The 20,643-nt window shown below is 43.4% G+C and overlaps 1 protein-coding gene across 2 annotated transcripts in view; it reads right to left on the reverse strand.

Annotated features, from left to right (window-relative positions):
• Window positions 1-4,735: 4,735 nt before the first annotated feature.
• EFCAB6 (EF-hand calcium binding domain 6) overlaps window positions 4,736-20,643 on the reverse strand; it is a 107,458-nt gene continuing 91,550 nt past the window's right edge. Inside the window, exons 26-31 of one of the 2 annotated variants that reach the window (XM_082223044.1) lie at window positions 15,520-15,723; window positions 13,251-13,463; window positions 11,563-11,740; window positions 9,480-9,664; window positions 8,145-8,294; window positions 4,736-4,978 (exon numbers count right to left, since the gene is read on the reverse strand). In XM_082223044.1, the coding sequence (XP_082079170.1) occupies window positions 4,856-4,978; window positions 8,145-8,294; window positions 9,480-9,664; window positions 11,563-11,740; window positions 13,251-13,463; window positions 15,520-15,723 (1,053 nt within the window). In that variant the 3' untranslated portion in view covers window positions 4,736-4,855. The remainder of the gene's footprint in view (window positions 4,979-8,144; window positions 8,295-9,479; window positions 9,665-11,562; window positions 11,741-13,250; window positions 13,464-15,519; window positions 15,724-20,643) is intronic. The other variant, XM_082223045.1, reaches the window with a different exon arrangement.

The following is a 20,643-nucleotide window of genomic DNA, read 5'->3' on the forward strand; positions in this document are numbered from 1 at the left end:
TATTGTCCTGAACACCATTCCTGACCTGTTACTTCCCACTTAATCCATTATATTCTGAGGTGGCTCTGCCTAAGCAAATAATAACAAATAACCTACTTCTGCCTGGAGATCCAGTATTTCTTAAATCAGAAGTTGGTAATCCTGCAGACTTCTGAGGGGGCAGAGTATGGGCACAGAACTTGCAATATGGGCAAACTTTGTCAAGTAACCATTTGGAAGATTGGAGTCTTGTCATGTAAGAGACCTGCCGGGCTTCATTTTTTTGCATTTACAGAATTACATTTTGGCAATAGATTGCCTTTGTTTTGTTGTGTTCTTACTCTGAACACACCAACAGGGGAAGGAAAGCTTTGTCTTCTCCTTGCAATGCACAATCCTTATCGATTTATGAAAGTTGAGCCTGTAAACAGTGGGTGTTTTCTGTGTTATCCAGGATATTTCCAAATGCTGTCACTTGAAATACAGTGACATTCTCTCTCCCCTCTCTTGCCCCAAGGCTGGATAAAACAGTTTGGCAATTGTTATCCATGCTGTGTGTGTGTGTGTGTGTGTGTGTGTGTGAGAGAGAGAGAGAGAGAGAGAGAGAGAGAGAGAGAGAGAGAGAGAGAAGGGGGGGAGAGAATGAAAGCTGCATGATTTGATTCGTTTTTACAGCAAAAATATTGTTCTTTAATCCCTTTGGAGTTGTTGAGTCAAGTCCTCCTGCCAGTAGCACTAATGAAAAATACGCTGCCATGATGTGCCAAGAAATTGTGCGATACCCGCCTCTCCTCCCCCACAGCGTTGCTTCTTCTTACACCACCCAATATCCTAAAGACAATTGGAAGAATGAAGCGAACATTGCTATTTTGACAAGTGTGCATGAATTACAGGAGCTGCAAGACATGGAATAACGCAGCCGAGGAGCTGGAGGAAGCTTCTGTGGGGGAGGGGTGCTTATCTTCCATCTGATCTAATCATTGCATTTGGGAGAAAAAATATAACTGCTGTATTTTTCCCTACTAGTTAATGTGAAATCAGAGTTTTCATTCTTTGCACAACAGCTCCAGATACGGGGTAGTAGTGGTTAAAAATGGATCAGCTCTTGATTGCAAAGATTGGTATATTAATTATTTTATCGTCATTGTGTAATCCCAAAACACAGAAGAAGCACATTGCACTTAAAGGGCAGAATTTTACTGAGACCAAAGAATATTAGAAATGCTATAAAAAGGAATAACTTGAGAGCTGTTTTCAAATGAGGATTAAACATAAAAGGTTACAAGGATTTTAAAAGCTTTTATTAATATTCAGAATTCTAATTACTCCCTCAATATTACTTACTCAGATCTGTGGATTCTTGCATGCTTCCTTTCCATATTTTTTTTAAAAGAATTAAGCATTTTCCCAGAGCATTAATTCAGACCTGAACTGAATGCTTATAGCAAACTTTTACATTTGGCAGATCTGAACATTCACAGTTCAGATAAAAAGATCCTCCTGATTTTGAGAGACTTGCAAATAAGTTGTCTAAATAATGATAATAATTACTAGTGTCAGGGAACTGCCATCAGTGCCGGAGAGAGAGAGCAAGCTCCAGAGGGATTCCGGAGAGCGTCCAGGGATCGGGAGAAGCAGCCCATCTTCTGGGGAAGGGAATCAGCGTAGCACCAGTGGAGAAGGGGGGCAGATGGGGGAAGTGGCGAGGCGGTCCCATGACTCCTTGCCGGGGACCAGCGGGGAGAGTAGGGGTCCTCCGCTGCCTACGCCCTCCTTGCGCAGAAGGCTTTTGCGCAGAGAGAGTAGGAGGAGACTAGGCGTCAAAGAGCTTCTTTGCTGGAAGAAGTTCAAGAAACGCCCACTGACGGATTCTGCCAGTGATTGAGACAACCACGGCAGAGTGGCTGTCCGGACAGAAAAGGTTCACTCAGACAACCCAGCCAAGTGTTTGCACAGGCTTACGCACGAGAAACCCCTAGGACCACTACAACTAGTACTACTATTATTAATTTATTCATGCTCAAGGTGGCTTACAGATAAAAATAACTAAAACATAGAAGGAAAAATGCAGATCTTAATGTGTTGCCTTTCAATCAGCTCTACTAATTTCTCTGCACCTACATGGGCAAATAATTTGGAGCACTGCAGTATTTTCTTTCCATGCAACTCAAGTTTTGAGCCAATAAACAGAAGCTCAACACAGATAGGACTGAGGCACTGTTAGTGGGGGGGTTCCCTAGACAAGAGGGGTGGGAGATGGCCTGTTCTTGATGGGGATAGGTTTCCTCTGAAGGAGCAGGTTCGTAGCTTGAGGGTCCTCCTGGATCCTTTGCTGTCACTCAAGGCTCAGGTGGCCTCAGTGGCCCAGAGTGCCTTCCATCAGCTTCATTGGTGGCCCAGTTACGCCCCCATCTGGACAGGGATAGCCTAACTAATGTTGTCTGTGCTCTGGGTTAGATTACTGCAATGTGTTATACATAGGGCTGCCTCTGAAGACGGTTTGGAAACATCAGCGGGTGCAGAATTCAGCGGCCAGGTTGCTCACCAGTGCAAGACGGTCTTGAGCATCTTACACCGATCCTGGTCCAACTGCACTGGCTGCCAATTAGTTTCCGGGCCCAATTAAAATGGTTGGTTTTGACCTACAAAGCTTTAAATGGCTCAGGAATACCTTAAGGTCCACCTCTCCCCATGTGAACCACCTCCGCTCCTGCAGTCATCATCTGAGGCCTTTCCTCGTGTGTCTTCCCTGTGAGAAGTTAGGAGAGTGGCAACCTGAGCCGGGGCCTTTTCTGCAGTGGCTCCGTTTATGGAATGCTCTCCCTAGTGAAGCTCGCCAGGCACCTGCATTATATATCTTTAGACACCAGATGAAAAAATTTCCCTTAAAATGTGTTTGTGGGAAGGGTTTGTTTTTAATAATAATAATAATAATAATAATAATAATAATAATAATAATAATAATATATTATTATTATTTCTACCCCGCCCATCTGGCTGGGTTTCTCCAGCCACTCTGGGCGGCTTTCAACAGAGCATTAAAAGCAGAATAAAACTTCAAACATAAAAACTTCCCTAAATTTTTTGGCTTTTATTATGTAGTTTGTGTTCTCGTTTTGTATTTCTATGTTGTGAACCATCCTGCGATTTTTGGATGAAGGGTGATATACAAATATAATTAAATAATAATGAGAATAATAATAATGAAAATAATAATGATAAAAGAGGAAAATGCATGCAGAATCATAGACAAAAGCAAACACTTCTTGCTCATTTTTAGCATGATACAAACTTAAAACTGGATTATGCAGAATGGATCAAGAGGCACAAAATATAAACACAGAAAAATAAACAAATTCTGTACAGTAAATAAAATAAAATGTACATTCTGATATTTATGGTACTATTAGATTCTGATGTATTGCTGAATGTTGCTTTGTTTGATATAAGTTGCTATTTTAAAGCTATTGTGACTTTTACATTGGATCAGATTGTTACTATTAATGTTTGATGTTATATTATGTTTTTATGTGTTGGAAGCCGTCCAGAGTGGCTGGGGCAACCCAGTCAGATGGGCGGGGTATAAATTATTATTATTATTATTATTATTATTATTATTATTATTATTATTATTATTAATTATAATTATTATATTTTTGTTATTATTATTAAAAACTGCAAATAATATTTCAATGAACTTATTTTTCTGTTCCCTTTTAATCAATTTTCTATTGGGTTAATTTTTGTTGTGTTCCATATTCTACCATATTCAGCTATCAATGGAGTAATTATTTTCTTCCATTTTGCTGTTATGCACATTTTTACAGCTGTAAGTAAATTTACAACAACTTGATTGATGCCACCAGCCAAGTCCTTAAGATAACGTAATAACACTATTCTGGGATTCTGTATTATTGGAACAGCTGGCCACTTCCTTAATCGGATCCAACATATTGGTCCAAAAAGAATGCATTACTGGACAGATGCAACATATCTGCATCTCCAGCAAGAATCATTTGCTTAATTCTAAAACTGATAACTTAGAGGGGGGTAAATTCCAACAGTATTTTACAAAAAAAAACCTTCCAAACCAGCTGATTTTACATTAGCTAGCATGGATTCCTTCATGTTGAATCTCATTTGGATCTTGTGTCCCAAGTCTCTTCTTCATAAAATGCCCACCGCTTAACTTGCTTCAAATCACCCCTGGCCACTTGGGTGAAAGTCTCAGCTTCAAGGGTCTAGGCTGCTGATAAACATGCAGTTTGAGCTTTAATAAGGGCATTTGGATGTTACTTCTTATCTATACAGGCCCCAAGTTTTTAAGGACTTTACAAATTAGGACTGGCACTTGGAATTGTGCCTAAAAATTTTCAGTGAGCACACCTAACTCTGCTGGATTTTTGCCACTGAATTCTGAGGCTTCCAATTTCAGAATAATGAAGAAAATTGCATTAGGTATAATCCATTTAGAAAATGGCAGCAAATAAAATTGAGAAGTGTGCCTTTTAAAATATAAATTAAAAGTTCCTTTTCTTAATAATGCCCTTTAATTGAAAAAATAAAGTTATTGCTTTCTGAGATGCCAATTAAGAACCTCAAAACCGTCACTTTAATTGTTTTCAGTTTTCCCTGCTAAATGGATTATGAGAAAATTAATAGCCCCAACTACTGAAGATTTACTTCACCAGACACCATCACCAGTTTGCATTGCGAAGGAATTATAAGATTGCTGATACACTGTTAACCAAGGGGGTGAATTTATATAGTTTTATTAGATTAAAATGAGGACATATATTTCAGTAATCACATCTCTCCTGCCTAATGATTCTTCAAGATTGGAGAGCAGGCTTCCTTTTTCTTTTTTCTTTTCTTTTCAATGCAGGAATGCTTTGAGGAATTCATTGTAGGAGATTTTGGAAGTTAATCCTTTGTCATAATATTCCAGTATGTGAAAGAACTCCTCTTCAGACAAGTCAATGCCATACTTGCGAAGCACCTGCAGAAGACATAGAAAACTGACATTGCTTATCGTTAATTAGGAACAATCCAGGAAAGTTAGCAACAGGCAACCAACACAGAACTGAAACATCCACACAATTCAGTTAAGCAAAACTGCCTCGTATAGAATACCTGGAGTTATTTTCTACCTAATGTTCCCATGGCAACCCCCATCAAGGGTGTGGGGTAATTTGTGAATTAGGCCAAGCGCAATATGATACGTTAGGTTTGCACTGCAGACTGGTTCTGGTTTTGCTCCTTCTGTGAGTTACAGTTCTGGGTGACAAGGGCTTGGGATCAGTAAGAGAATTTGCAGCACCTCTGGCCCAGCCACACTTCCCAACATTCTTTGGGGAAAGCCATGAAAGTTAAACTAATACAAAACTGACGCACATTTTTAGTGCATAGAGCCTGCAAGAGCACACATAGTCCACCCTACTGTTGACCCAACTACATATTCACAATTGCTATGGGAATCATCAGTGTTACACTGTGTTTGTGGCAAACGTGTAGCATGTGGCTGTAGTGTGTGTTTGTGTCTTCAGACATTGATAGACAAACGTCTGGGAAACCTTGCACAATCAGTATTCAAATGTGCACATGCGTGACATGTCTGATTTTACTTCCAGGCTTTCCTGTGGGGAACACTGGTGTAACACTACTGAAATCAGAGAAAATTCATTCTAGAAGCAGATATGCTAAGAAGCTAATATTTTACGAGCTCAGACTGGAAAGTTGTATACTGGTTGTATACTGCAGTATACTGGAAAGTTGTATACTGGTATACTCAAGCCCAGAAATCTAGAAAAATCCAGATTCTGCTGGGTTCTTCTTCCATAACTTTCCAGATCATGCCCTGATTAGGATAGTATACTACTTTTCAGAGGACATCCTCTATTTGAAGGGCTGTGACATCTAAGTCTGGTTTAAAGCCTTGGAACTGTCCCATCAACAATTAGGATGTCAATCACAAACTGAGCAGGCACACAGGTGACTTGGCTGCAGTCTTCCCCACAATGGTAAGATGTGTTGTATTTCTGTTTATAGTAATTATAGTTTTGCTTCCATCCATATGTTTACACATACCCATCTTATGCAAATCTTTGCTGATGCTTTTGGCAACAAACAAGTAGCCACCAAACCCTTGATTCCACCTCCAACCTGTCAGATCTCTCCAGATTTTGCCACAGATTGCCAAAGTTTTCTGTTGCTCTACCTGCCTGGGCCCTACACTAAGCCTAACCAAGAAGCCAGCTTTTGTGAAATCAAAAGTTGAGAATCCTCCCAGAGAGTGGCTGAAACTTTCATTTTAAAGACAAAGGTGAAAATCCAATAAAGGCTTAGATATCTAGCTGGCACTCATTGTAGCTTAAGGTGATTGGTTAAAACTTCTTGCTCCCCCCCCCCCCGCAATGTTCTGGGTGAATTCCATGAATGCTCTGTCTTTTGTGTTAGGAGAAGGAAAAGTTCATTTTGTGGTGGTTTTTAGGAGATGCTTATTATTTACATATGGTGTGTTAGAAGTGGGATCACCTTTGAAGATTGACTGGAAACAAAAACAAAAAGGTTAGTAAAACTACCAAGTGGTTAATGACAACATGTCTCATTCGTAGTTGAGCAACTTCAATGTAACACCATTTAAGAGCAAATTGCAAGCGCAGAAGCTTGATCCAGATGGGGACTCAGTTGCGGCGGCAAAAGGTTAAAACCTTCCTACCGTACACATGGAATTTACTTTTAAAACATCATTCATGCATTTGCTAGCTGCATGAATGGCGTCATTTGCATATTTGTGTGTGTGTGTGTGTGTGTGTGTGTGTGTGTGTATACAGCCATCACCAAGTGAAGAACTTTAGATTTGCCCAGGGTTTTAAATATCTGATGTGACTGATTTAAGCTACTATTTTATCTGCTTGCCATGTTGCTGCTTTCATTGTCTCTATTGCCTGTTGTAAACCTTCTTGGATTCATACTGAAAGGCAGTACGTAAATCTATAAAATCAAATTTAAAAATATTTTGTTTTAACTACTAATCTTTTATTTTGATGCTGGTTTTTTGAGCTCCCCTGAGGTCCTGTTTGGATTACGAGGTGGAGCAGGCGCTGAAAAATAAAGAGGCAAAGAAACCCCACATGTTTACCTCCACTACCTCGTCCTGCCGATATGCAAACGCAAATTGTGCTCAGAGAGCCTGTGAAGGTGTTCTGCAGTGCGCTGCCTCCTCAGGGAGACCCACCTCCACAATTATTAAAAATATACAACACAAGATATAGGACTCCTCATGGCTTACCCCTTTCCATTTTCCTTGAGGAATCTCTGTTCCACTCTCACGTGGGTGAGAAAGAATAATGTAATTTGATATAATTCTTACACCCACCTGCCTTAGCAAAAAACACAAATAATGTCCAAAATAAAGAAAAAACTGAACAGCTATACAGGGGGGCCACAGGTGAAGTCATATGGATAGTTGTGTGGAAAAGGGAATTTAGCAGGTATAGTTTGTCATGCAATGCCAAGAAAAGCACCATTTGCTTCATTTCTCTCTGAGGAACAAGCTGAATGCTTGCAAGTTACATGAGCTGAAGCCTTCCTTTGCCTTCTGGCTAAAGGGACTCTTCATTTGCTTGGGTTGTGTGAATATGGGTCTACATATACGTGTTCCAGGCTAGCAGAGGATGGTTTTAATCCATCAACCTCTGGGTTAGGGGCTTCTGCTGTGTGTATGTGTAACCGAAATAACATTTGAAATTAAGACCATGCATCAAACTAGTAAGCTGATCAGCAAGAATCTAAATGTGAAGCCAGCAATTAGGAATTAGCTACCTCATTTATGGAGTAAAGGTATTTTCATTTGCCTCCTTAAAAAAGAAGAAGTGGCCATAACTGAAAAGGCCCTGCTTTTTCTAGCCGGCTTCCGGACTTCAGCAGTCCAAAGCAAGGCTCCATCTGATCACCAAAGTGTGTGGATTTGAATCCTCACTCAGCCACGAAGCTGACTGGGTGACCTTGGGCCAGGCTCTTGCCTCACAGGGTGGATGTGAAGGAGGAACCTCTATGGCCACCACCTTGAGCTTCTTTGTGAAAGGTGGGATATCAGCTCCCTTGCAGCAAGCTGCTTAAGGCTAGCCAGTGAATGCATTTAACATTGTTCTGTCAACAGTCACCTGTCTGAAATCCTGAACGCTGAGCTGTCCAGTCCCACTTTCATCATAATACTTGAAGGTTCGCCTCATCGGCCTCCAGCAGTGAAGGATCTGGGGCTGAATCCTCATCATTGCATTGAAAAAGGTCGGTGTTTGTGGCCCACGGGGATTCTGAGAAAGAGGTGGAAAAGATCATTGCTCTTGAAGACCTATTCAGGCATTGTGTGTGCGAAGAAAAGGTCAGTGAGACCAGTGCAGGCCCCACACCTGAGTGCTCTGCTCTGTAAACATCTACTACTACTACTAACTACTATTACTACTGCTAATTTTATTATTTATACCCCGCCCATCTGGCTGGGTTTCCCCAGCCGCTCTGTGCAACGCTTCACAAATAGACTTTCCCAGTGTAGACATCTGCACCGAGACACGCATGTCCATGGGCTGAACCCCTGAACAAGAGCTTGAGAGTCTTAGCAGTTGTCATCTGCATGTACTCTTTGGGGAAGACTTAAACAGAAATCCAGGTATACTCAGCTCAAGCAAATGGGAATATTTCTTTTGCCAACCAGCAAGGAGAAGTGGGAAGAGCAGAGCCAGAGGGCAGCGGCAGAGCCAGCCGCTTGGGCACCCGGAGCGGCGCACATGCCATGCACCCGGGGGCAGGGCGATCCGCCCAGGGGGTGCGATTGGCATGGCGGTGATCTGCGCGGGGGGATTCTGTCACCCCCCCTCAGGGATGACACCCGGGCAGACCTCCCCCACCGCCCCCCTTCCTACGCCACTGCCAGAGGGTTCCAGGAATTGGCAGTGGGGCCCCTTACCTAGGAGTGGGCTTCACCAGCTGCCCAGCAATGCCAACACCTGATGCCAGCCCAGCTCCCAAAGGAGGAAGTCAGATGGAAACTTAGCACATGGCAGACACAGAGAAGATGGCATGGGGAGTACGGGCTGCAGGAAAAGGTTTCAAGGTTGTGCAAAGAAAGTATTTTGAGATTGTGGCATACTAGAGAAACAGACATGGGCAGAATACTATTGTTATAATTCCTGGTTTTGTTTCAATATGTGTATTTTATTTAATTGTGGGGAAACTTGTATTTTAAACCTCCCCAGCAAAAATACCACATTTCCTCATGTTTATTATGGCCTGAGTACTTTTTTTTAAAAAACCCCAAAAACTATTATTTTTCCCTAAACAGTTACAACCATGAAGGCAGGGATAGGAATTAAGTGCAGCAAGTGAGAGACAAATGTCCTGTTACTGCACAACACGAAGGGTTAGAATTGCCCTGGACTTGTCTCCCTCAGTGCCATCTCCTTGGGCATCAGAATCTCCTCAGGTAGCCAGAGAACATTTACCTGAACTCGTGGATTTTGGATTACAATCCTTTGCAGAGGAGTCACATCTTGGAATTTAAATAGCAGCACACAACTTTGAAGGAAGTCACAGTAGGCAAATTTGCCAACACTATTGAAATCATATTTTGTTATGAGTTGTTTACTTTCTTCTTTGGTTAAATTCAAATTAAATTTTTCCAGTATAGCTGAAATAAACATAGGTGTACAGAGTAAACAACATGATAAACAACCATGCTTTACACGTGCACATCAAAGTGACAATTAATTTTGGGTAATGCAGCAAGCCAAATCTGATGAATAACATAGGCTCACATTGTTGAGGTTCAGTACTTCATTAGAGGGACGCGGGTGGCGCTGTGGGTTAAACCACAGAGCCTAGGGCTTGCTTGCCGATCAGAAGGTCAGCAGTTCGAATCCCCGCGACGGGGTGAGCTCCCGTTGCTCAGTCACTTCTCCTGCCCACCTAGCAGTTCGAAAGCATGTCAAAGTGCAAGTAGATAAATAGGTACCACTCCGGCGGGAAGGTAAATGGCATTTCCATGCGCTGCTCTCGTTCGCCAGAATTGGCTTAGTCATGCTGGCCACATGACCCGGAAGCTGTACGCCGGCTCCCTCAGCCAATAAAGCAAGATGAGCACCGCAACCCCAGAGTCGTCCGTGACTGGACTTAATGGTCAGGGGTCCCTTTACCTTTTTTACTTCATTAGAACATTCTAAATATTAGAACATTCATAAACCTTAGGGCTGTACATGCTTCCTCTGCACTGGAGAAAGGACAGCCGGACATTTCAACAGACTCTACTGAGCCCCCCCCCCCATCTCCTGCAGCAGTCACGTGATAGAGATATGTGAACCAGGGCTTGAGCTACTGTTTTCGCACCCTGTGATACACAGTAATAGATTTGGCCTCAGAGATGTGCTGCAGAAGGTCAAACCAGAGGGGATGGTGGAAGCCAGATTTGTCGAATCGTATGTCTGTCCTGTTCACAAAGGAACCTGGAAAGGGTTGCATGGGTAAGGAGACCTCAGCTCCTCTGACTTCCCTCCCCATCCTCAATCCCTTCCACTCTTCTCTCCCAGCTTTTACAATCCGGGGGCTGCGTTGGGTGGCGAAAGTGGAGAACTTTGGGTTACCAACCGTACAATATTGTTGGAATGGCTCCTTCAACTGAACACACTTTTCTAAAGTCAGGCCCCCTCTTGCTTCTTACATGAAAGGGATGGGACCGTGATAAAAGAAACATGTTGGCTGCCATCATATCCTTGTCACATCCATATAGCAAAGAACCTTTACGATCTTTTTATTCCTCTAAGTGTTTGCTGACTAAAGTAGGTTGGGGGGGATGGTGATTTATTTTCTTTTGCTGCTGTTATCTAAAATATAAATGAATTTTCTATGTATGTAGCAACAGCAGCTAGGATTCTCCAAACACAAAAAATGGAAGGGAGAAGTTTCCACCAAAGATGAATGGATAAGTAAGGTGATGGACTATGCAGAATTGGCAAAGTTAGCAGCCAAAACAAGAGAATCTAACAATGATTCTCTTTGTGGAAGAATGGAAGCCCTTTTAGAACTATATTATATTATAGTTTGATGAACTCATAAGCAGGATTTGAAATATGAGAAACAGAAGGAATTAGAGAATACAGTATTGATGTGCTGGTATAGGAAACAGAAGGCATTGTGCAGAGGGGGTGGGAAATTAAAACACCATGGAAAATGGGGCGAGAAGTTGGGAAAAGACAAATTTATTATGTAAAATATAAATGAAGCAAATAAACACACACATCAAATTAGATTAGTATGCCCCAGTAAAGCTTCATGTGAGAGTACTTCTTCTCTTTTACAGACTGTCTTGCCAAATTGCCATTTCTAGAAATCACTGTGCTAAAGGACTGACATCTAAGAGCAGTGAAGTGAATGGGCCAGCTTCACAGTTTGAAATTTCATTCACACCACTTGTATTTGAAGGACATGCCAGAATCTCCTTCTGGTCTGAGGCAGGACAGTATGACAGCTGTTTCTGCTTCCACTTCTTTACCTAGGCAAGATCACTAATGAAGATTTAAGAAAACAACCAACCTAAAAAATCTTCTACTGCAACTTCTCCCACGTGGTCCACATCCTTCTCTCTACATTCCTTCAGTATTTGTCTCCAGCAGTGCTGAACACCTTTTCGGATTTTACCTTCAATCGGTTTGCAGTTCAGAATAGGTGGAGTATGAACTGCTGCAGTAGAAGGCCTGCTGCCTGCGGGGGCCTAAAATTAAGAGGAAGATTTTGACCAACTTGCAATTGAAGACAAAAAAGGAGTGCCAAGCGAATAGATTTCTAAATCTGTAGATATTTGATGATGGATTCTTATTTGAATCTTCATTTTGAAAACTGAAATACTGAACACCTCAGAATTCAAAAAGGCCTGATCCACCAGGGAAGCTCTTCTGAGCAACGCTGTCTCCTCATCCTCTTCTCCCTGGCTCCTTGCATTCTGCGTGGCTTTTTTTCAGTTCCGGCCCCTCTCAGGTGGGCGCCATTGCCATTCTGAGAGAACGAGGGAGGTGTTCATGGTGAGTTCCGGCGCCTCTTTTTCTAGAAAATTAGCACTGGCTGCAGGACTTGGGAAATGCACTTTCTCCAGCAGTGCAGTAGAGAGACTTCCCTCCCTTATTTATGAGTTCAGTCCCACACCCCCTACCTGAGAGGACCTCAGGAACCAGGCCTGAAAATTATCCGTTCCTAAGAGATTGTGGCATGCTACTGCTAGTCAGCGCAGTCTTCTTGATGGAGCCAATTGACATATTCACCTGCCAATCATCATAGGTAGAGAAACCCAGTGTAGAAAAATGTTTGTGTGTGCGGCAACCCTTGGACAAATTTAATAATGGCTGTTTTTCCTTTGTTCTTAAAGAGGTGGGGAGTCAATGTGGTATCCTTTAGATGTAACTCCCATCACCCCTGACCATTGGCTGGGGATGAGTGTTGGGAGTTCAATTGCACCTAGACAGAATCTTTTGTGGTTCCTTTCCGTGGGTGCTTACTCTTATGATCTCTTACTTACCAAGGCTACTGATCAAGACAAAGAATGCAGTTAAAAAAATAAAGTGAAGCAGGTTTTCCATTATTAACTACCATCAGCTAACTTAAGGTGTTTTCCAAGCAATCTACTGTTTGTTGTTTCAACAGTTTTCTGGTTCATACATTTCCATAAATACCTTGACCCTTTTACACCAATGCATCTTGATAGCCATTTTTAGCCCATACCCGGGTAAATGCTGTTCTGAGTTGGGAACATCAGAGGGAGGATGGACCACCACTCCACCCTGCGGTTGAGTAGGGCAGAGGATAGAGCAGGCCTGTACAACTTGCAACGCAGACAGATGTCGTGGTTTGGCAGCAACCACCACACTACCCAGTCTCTCTCTCTCCTCCCCAGTCCTAGATAGACAACAAAAACAGGTTCATCAAACTGCTGTTGGGCTTTGTGAGTCACAAGTTGTGCAAACCCAATAAAATGTGTTGGACATGGAATGTGAAGACCTGGGCTTCAATTCCTCTTTAGCCACAAAATTCCCTGGATGGCCTTGGGCTAGTCACTGTCTTTCACTTTAACCTACCTTGCATGTTGCTGTGAAAACCTAATAGACCTGGTGTGCGCGCCCTGTCCCAAGCAAACACCTTGAAGAATGAGTCAGATAGAAATGGGATACGTTTTTTAATAAACAGCCAGGGTTCTACTTCCTGTGTTTTGGCTTTGGCCATGAAGCACTTACTTTCTTTGGAGATGAGGGAGAATATGCTGTTTGAGGCCGTGACGGTAACTGTGGTCCGGGCTCAGCTGCTGTGGCAGGCTTGCTGGGCTTCTCTGGGTGGTTGGCGGTGGGCGTGTCTGGCATTTCCACTTCCAGAATGAACTTTCTCAAGAATCCAGGGTATTTCAGTCTTCCATTCAAGTCGAGCGGCACTGTGTTCCAGAGGTTTTCGAACTATTGAAGCAGAGAACCATGTTTCAGCAAATGCAAGGCCAAGCAAGGTATCAGGCAGTCCAGAATTTCAACCCAGGGCTCATGCATCCCTGGAAACGTCACTTTATTCTGCATGCCTGTGTCTGGGCCAGGCCACAACCAAGAGGCGCCCAGCACCTGGCACCTGTGGGACATGCAGCAATTAGTGTCATTAAGTAAAACCTTTAGAACTTCTTAAAGGTCCTGGTGCTGAAAGAAGCTGTGCTAGGTGTTGGCGCTGGGCCCAGGTTGTACTACTGATCTTGTGTGTGATCTGTGCTGCAAATGGCCATTTCCCTGATTGTTACTCTGAGTGCAGGATCGTGTGCAGGTGGAGACCATCCAACGGCCCTTCAGACCAAGTGTTTGGGTCATTCATAGGTCCCCCAGGTTGAGCTATCTCTGTCCTAATTTAAGGGCCACTGTTTCAAATAAAGAAGGCTGTGTGCAAGTGAGCATGCTGCTGTACCGGCAATAGAGACAGGGTTGGGTCCAACAACTGGTGCAAGAGGGCAGGTTACCCCCTTTTTATGTCTCTGGGATTCTGCCACCTGAACATGTTCAATACTGAGTCAATGCAAGTTGCTTGTCATAACAGGAATGCATGCATGGAAATACAGTGCCAGTATCAATGTGTCTTATTCCTAAGAAATATAGAATCAGTAGAAAGGTAGACCGTTTGTTCTAGATTTCAGATGTACAAACTGTAAAGTTTTGTTTTTCCCTTTTTTTAAAAAGAAACCCTCTCTGACAAACAGTGATATCAGACCTTGAAGAAAGCTCATCACCTCTAAGCCTTTGATATGCATGTGGCAAGTTGCAGTTAAACTTCAAAGGCCAGACCTACATTTTGAATTTCTTTTCAACTTTCCCCCACTGGCCAAGTTTCTGCCATATTATAAATTATAGAAAACAAAACACACTCCGCACTCCATCAGAGGATAGCAACATGTTTTACAAGCATCAATTAAATATTATAAGTGCTTTGTGCACTAAGTTAGCTGAGACTGTTTTAACAGCCGGTTGAAGGCCGTCCGCTTGGGATCTGTGTGTAATATCAACAGCTTAGTAGGGAAGGAAAACTATCTACGATCCAGCTGAAATGAAGCTACAAGCTGAGCCACACGGAAACTTAACTGCAATTAACATTTCATTGCTTCCTTGATGTCAAATGAGGCCCATATAAAGATTGCTTTTCCAAGGCGGGTCCCAGAGAGGCAGCTATTCAGAAGGGCATAGGGACTGTTCCCATGTGCTCAGAGACCATGTTGCTCTGGAGACAACTGCATACAGTCGGAGTTTCTGAACTCTGCTCTAGGGTTCTCTAACACACCATCTGAGAACTACTCATGTGCCATAAGGAGCAAATGATTAAATAAGACCCCTTTCCCGCTCCCCACAGAAGAGGATGCCCATTGCACCTCTGTATGACCTAGTGCTCTGGCTTTAGCTCCTTCCATTCAGCCCCTGTGCTACATCTCTGCGTCAGGCATTGTGATTTCACTTTCCCCCCATTCCTGAGGCAGAGACACGGCATCATGAGCTTTACACAGAGGAGGCGCCATCTTGTGCCTCAGCAATAATTCCAATCTGAAGGCAAGGCTGCAGCACTCACTAGCCTGGAGACACGTCCAGGATACAAGGGTGAAGTTTGCTTCCCATTCAAATTAAAGCTGGGTAGGGGGACATGCTTCTGCTACATCAAAAGTTTGAGGAACAGTCCTTGAACATGTGAGAGGATAACGCCACATAGACACATTATCTCCCACTTGTTCCAGCTGTTTAAGCTGCTTTCTGGGGGACAATGCTAAGTCCTATTTATTACTGCAGGTCCAGAAGGAGGGTGAACAGAACGACCAGGGAAAGACCCACAGAAGACACAGCAAATACACTCTCCTACTGTCCTGCTTACCTTTATCCTCAAGCCGTAAACTTGCAGCTCTCCTGACACCCCATCCCCTCCCAAAGATTCCTCTTGTATACCAAAGTGTGCTTTTGCCTTCTGAGAAATGCTGTCCCTGCCCGCCAGTTTTCTCACCTGCTCATCGGTCAAAAGGAAAAACCACCGGTTGCAGATATCTCTGAAGTCCTCTTTGGAGACAGTGCCTTCTTTTGTGCGATCTGCGTTTTTAAACTCCCCTTCAAGGGTTTGATAGCGAGTGCCTATTACTTCTTGAATACGGGCAAAGACCTCTTGATTGGACAGATCTCGGCAAGCAAATTTCCTATGCTGTCTCTCAGTCTAAGTGGAACATACATGGGGGAGGGGGAATCACAAACAGAACTACTGATAATATACAAAAGATAACATTCAGGAAGTCATGCCAAGAGGTCTGTAGACTTTCAATTTTCTGAACCAATGAAATTGACTTAACAGTATTTAACAAGTGCTGCAGGAAATGACAAGCAGTCAGGTTAAGAAAAATGCAAAACCCTCTATTAAACAGCCAAGGACATTAGCACTTGGTTAATACAAGGAGCAAGGTAAACAGCAGAGTGATTAGCTGATAAACCCACACTTGACTCGTCCTGCCCATCTCACACCTGGCATTCACACAGATGGCACAGTATTGTGAGTTTCTGGATCCACTGCTAGAGGTATGTGTGTGTGAATGGGTCATAGACAAGATACATTTGAGGATTTCTTAATTAACTATTCATCCATGTCATTGTTTTATCACTATAGAACTATGTGCTTAACACTGTGTTTCATAGGGTTTCATAAGCAACATACAGTTTCTTGCCTAGAAGAACATACAAGCTTGATCTTTAGGCAAGGAGTGGATATAGACAGCAGGAGGAAGGAAGTGAAAGCCAAGGGCAAGGAGGACTGAATCTGACTGATGCAGGTATATATTAGTTAGCATTCATTTCAGTGGGATAAAGACTCTACAGATTTCGGAAAGGTGCTAAAGACCCATACTACCAAAGTCCAAGGAGCAGGGAAAGTGTTTGCTGTAGAATTCTTGCTCTTTTAGTATATGTGATAGCCATTTAGTACCAGGATTCTTGCTGGAACTTTTGGGGGAAATGAGGATAACTGAAGGTTCAGCAGGATGGTAGTCCTCCTCAATTCAAAAACAAACATACCAGGGAACATGAAATCTAGATAAATATATATGAATTTCTGAAGTCTGGTCCTGTAACTGATTCGAACTTAGGGTACTAACATTTTTATTTTTTAATGGGACTTTTGGCACGCTAGGTCTGCATCGTATCTGTGCAAAAAAGAGGAGCAGCACCCGTACACTGTGAAATCCACATGAAGGATGCAACAAGGTCCCTCACGTCACCATGTACCTTTTTGAGCAATAGTGGACCTCAGTGATCCAAATATGCACTGAAGCCCCAACTATAAGCAGGGGGACTTCTTCTGTTGGTGTTCCCTGATAAGTGGAGTCTGGGCTTCCTGATCAGTGTTGCCTTTTGCACCATCTTTTTAAAACAGGTCTCTTCCAGAAGGTTCTACACATATTTCCTTCCAGGAGTTCAGTCTCCTCTGCAACGATGGCCACAAAACCTCTGGTGTGACCTCTCTTAAGCGAACACTGGAGGCCTGCGGTGTGGGGCCCCTAGATCAGGGGTCAGCAACCTAAGGCCCATGAGCCACAAGAACCCACAGGGGTCATTTAACCGGCCCACGAGCTGCCCCCGAACCAGCGAGTCCCTGCATGCTGTGCTAAACCGGTGCAGCGTGGCACGGGGACTTGAAGAAGAAGAGGAGGAGTTTGGATTTGATATCCCGCCTTTCACTCCCCTTCAGGAGTCTCAAAGCGGCTAACATTCTCCTTTCCCTTCCTCCCCCACAACAAACACTCTGTGGGGTGAGTGGGGCTGAGAGACTTCAGAGAAGTGTGACTGGCCCAAGGTCACCCAGCAGCTGCATGTGGAGGAGCGGAGACGCGAACCCGGTTCCCCAGATTACGAGACTACCGCTCTTAACCACTACACCACACTGGCTCTCAGTAGCAGAAGCATGTCCTCCTACCCAACTTTACCGTAATTTGAATGGGAAGCAAACTTCCCCCTTGTGGTGCCAGAAATCATGTCTGCGCAGACGCAGATGCCGGAAATTGTGGGCACGCCCACGATCCAGCCCACGGAGTGATTTCCACTGGAGTTAACTAGCCCAGGCGAGATAAACCTTGCTGACCCCCTGGCCTAGAGAAACTAAGGGCCCCATCTCTGAGAAGGCTAACATCACAGACCTTCCTTAACGAGGCCTTAACAGTCCTTCCTTAACGAGGCCGTGCCAAACGCCACATGCAGCACAGCCCACAATCACTTAGGATCATGTCGCAAAGAGAGCTGGCCTGTTCTTTTAGCTTACACAACCCCTCTTGCCTCTGCCTCTCAGACTCTCGCAGGCAGTTAGGAGACCCTTTTAGGCAAAGGTGCCCCGGAGTTCTCCCTTCCAAAATGCTGCAGCTGATTTTGCCGCTTAAAACCCTTTTCCTCCGAACCGGACTGTACCTCTCTAGTGGCAGTGAGTTATAGCAACTCAGCAACTGTCCGGTTCAACTGTCCTGGAACCTTGAAGAGTCAACGTTCTGCCAGCTAGTTTTAAACAGCCCCCCCCCCCCAGCAGAGTTTCCAGGAAGCCATTCAGTGCAGGTCCTGTTGGCATACAGGGCAAAACAAGGAAAGAGCCTTTGTGTCTAAAAAGCCCTGGAGAGTTGGTGTTTGTTGTTATTGTTTAAATGCCTCTCTTCCTGTCTTGTTCATTTAGACCAGGGGTCTGCAACCTTTAAGACAAAAAGAGCCACTTGGACTCATTTCCGAAGAAGAAAAAACTGGGAGCCGCAAAATTCGTCATTATAAAAATAAGTTTTTTGTCACTTTTTTATTATTTCTTTGTTTGACCCCTCAGAATTATTCCTCCTCATAGAAATAAACGTTAAATTAACAAGTTACGTTTGTGTGTGTGTGTGTGTTCTTCACTCCCCTTCAAAACAGTGACCAGCGTACATGCCCCCTTTCAATGCAGTGACCAGCGTACATGCCCCTTACAATGTAGCGGGCGAGCGGGAAGGTGACGTCAGGACAGTGCATGACTAACGCATGCACCGCCCCCATGCGACGTCACAGCCAGTACAGCGCCCGCCACAGTGGGGAGTGTCGGGGCGCACAATGCGCCTCCTCCACTCGCTAGTATCCGCCCCGGAGCCACGGCAAAGGTGTAAAAGAGCCACATGCGGCTCCGGAGCCGCGGGTTGCAGACCCCTGATTTAGACTGAGAAATCCACTGACTTTGGGCAGGCAGGCAAAGCTTAGCTACTGAAAAGTTTCCCTAAACCTCTATGCTAGAATCAGGGCACTGTGTATTAGCCCTGTGCAGAAAAATTCTTCTGTATTTCCACACTCCATCAATTAATAATAAACTGCATTAAAAAATTATCAAAGGGGAGAAGAAATTTCAGTGAAATGATCCTGGGTGCGTTGTGGGTGGGTTTTGCTGTTGCACTTACCTGACTTTCACAGCGGCTGAGGAGTTTTGTGAGAGTTCTTTCAACAGACAAATCATCTCTTCAGTGACCTGCATTTTGCAGCCTTCCTGAGAGCCTGTGCTTTCTGGAAAAACCCAAAGATCTCCCTGGGTGGACTTTCCTGTTAGTGTGAGGAGGCAAAGAGGCTGCCTAGCAAGTGTCCGATGCTGTTCTCTGTGGCACTTTCACAAGTGAAGCCCTTCACCTTACAAATAAATCAGTGTAGAATTATTGCTTAGTTAAAGGAAGGGCTTTCCCTTAAAGAGAATATGCACAGATCTTAAGCACTTGCTAGTCAGACTCTCTGGCGTGCCACACAACCATTAAAGCCCGAAAGATGTTATGGGGTAACATCTCTCATGGATCTTTTTCAGATCACGGCAGTCAGAAAGGCTGCAGAAAGCTGAGAAACAGAGACATGCCCTTGGTAATCTCACAGGGATAAGGTATATTTAAACCAACACCTACCAAAATTCTAAAGCAATTCACAAGTGAATGAGGCAGAAAACCTGAAGTGGAAGAAATCTTTCAAGAAATTGGAGGGCAGTTTTTGACACAGTGCTACAGAATAGTCTTTTGTAGGCTTTCTCACATTTCCCCCTCATAAATGTGTGCATATTTTTTTCCTGTTGACAGACTCCTTCAGAGGTAATCTGGGCAGGGGTCCATAAACGAATGATAGGCAGGCTTTGAGCCAAAAGTAGCTGACCAGTCCCCTTTTCTCCTGTGTCCCTCTACTTACAACATTCATGAAATTAGGCTGGGCTACCCTTCCCTGTCTTAATAAGTTGTATCTAGCGTTAGTCCGACTTGGAGTAAACCCACTGAAAACAATGGCACAGACCAGCTTGGGTCCATTAATTTTAATGGGTCTACTCTGGTTGGATGCAACCCACTGTGTCCAGGATTTGGAAGAAAACTTGTCACATTTTTGAGGCAGCCATTCAGACCACGCCAGAAATACTTAAGACAGTTACAGAAGTAAAACTGACAGTATAAAGACTCTCTCAAGTCAACTCTACTTGATAGTCTCTGCCTTCTGGAAGGCTTTGCAGAGGCAGCATTAGGAAAGGAAGAAAACACACAACATTAATTTGGCTTCCCACTAACTTAACCCACATTTGAAAACCCTCATTCAAATAGAAATAACTGTCAAGGGAAAAGAAAAAGGAGGAAAAAAATCCTAGCTTTATTAAAAATCAAATGTATACACTAGTGCAGTTATGGACCTTGATAAACAGAAACAAAAACTGTGATTCAGCTGACAATTTGCTCATCTCATTTAAATCAGAACTATATAGAATTATTCAGAATGTAAGTCTCATTAGCATACATCAGCATCGTCAAAAGACCCTAGTGATGAATTAAGTGTAAGGGGGAGGGGAGTGGGGACCTTCTGAAGCGTCCTTAGTTTCAATGCATTTAACTATTTCTAAGCATAAAATGGATTTTAAACTTGCATGGTTCTGAGGTATGCTAATTATTCACTTTTGCAGTTGAGAATTGCATTTTTATTTATGAGGTGCCATTTATTTCCCATCTCTTCACAGGCTTCAACTTTACTAGTTCAGTAAATTTTCCATACTTTAATGATCAGAGCTGGAGACTTTTGCTACGTGTTTCCACCTATACCTCAGCAATCAGGTTTTGTGTAATGTATAATAATCAGGTTTTTG

This window comes from Podarcis vaucheri (genome assembly GCF_965113315.1).
Source record: "Podarcis vaucheri genome assembly, chromosome: 5".
Classification (NCBI taxonomy): domain Eukaryota; kingdom Metazoa; phylum Chordata; class Lepidosauria; order Squamata; family Lacertidae; genus Podarcis; species Podarcis vaucheri.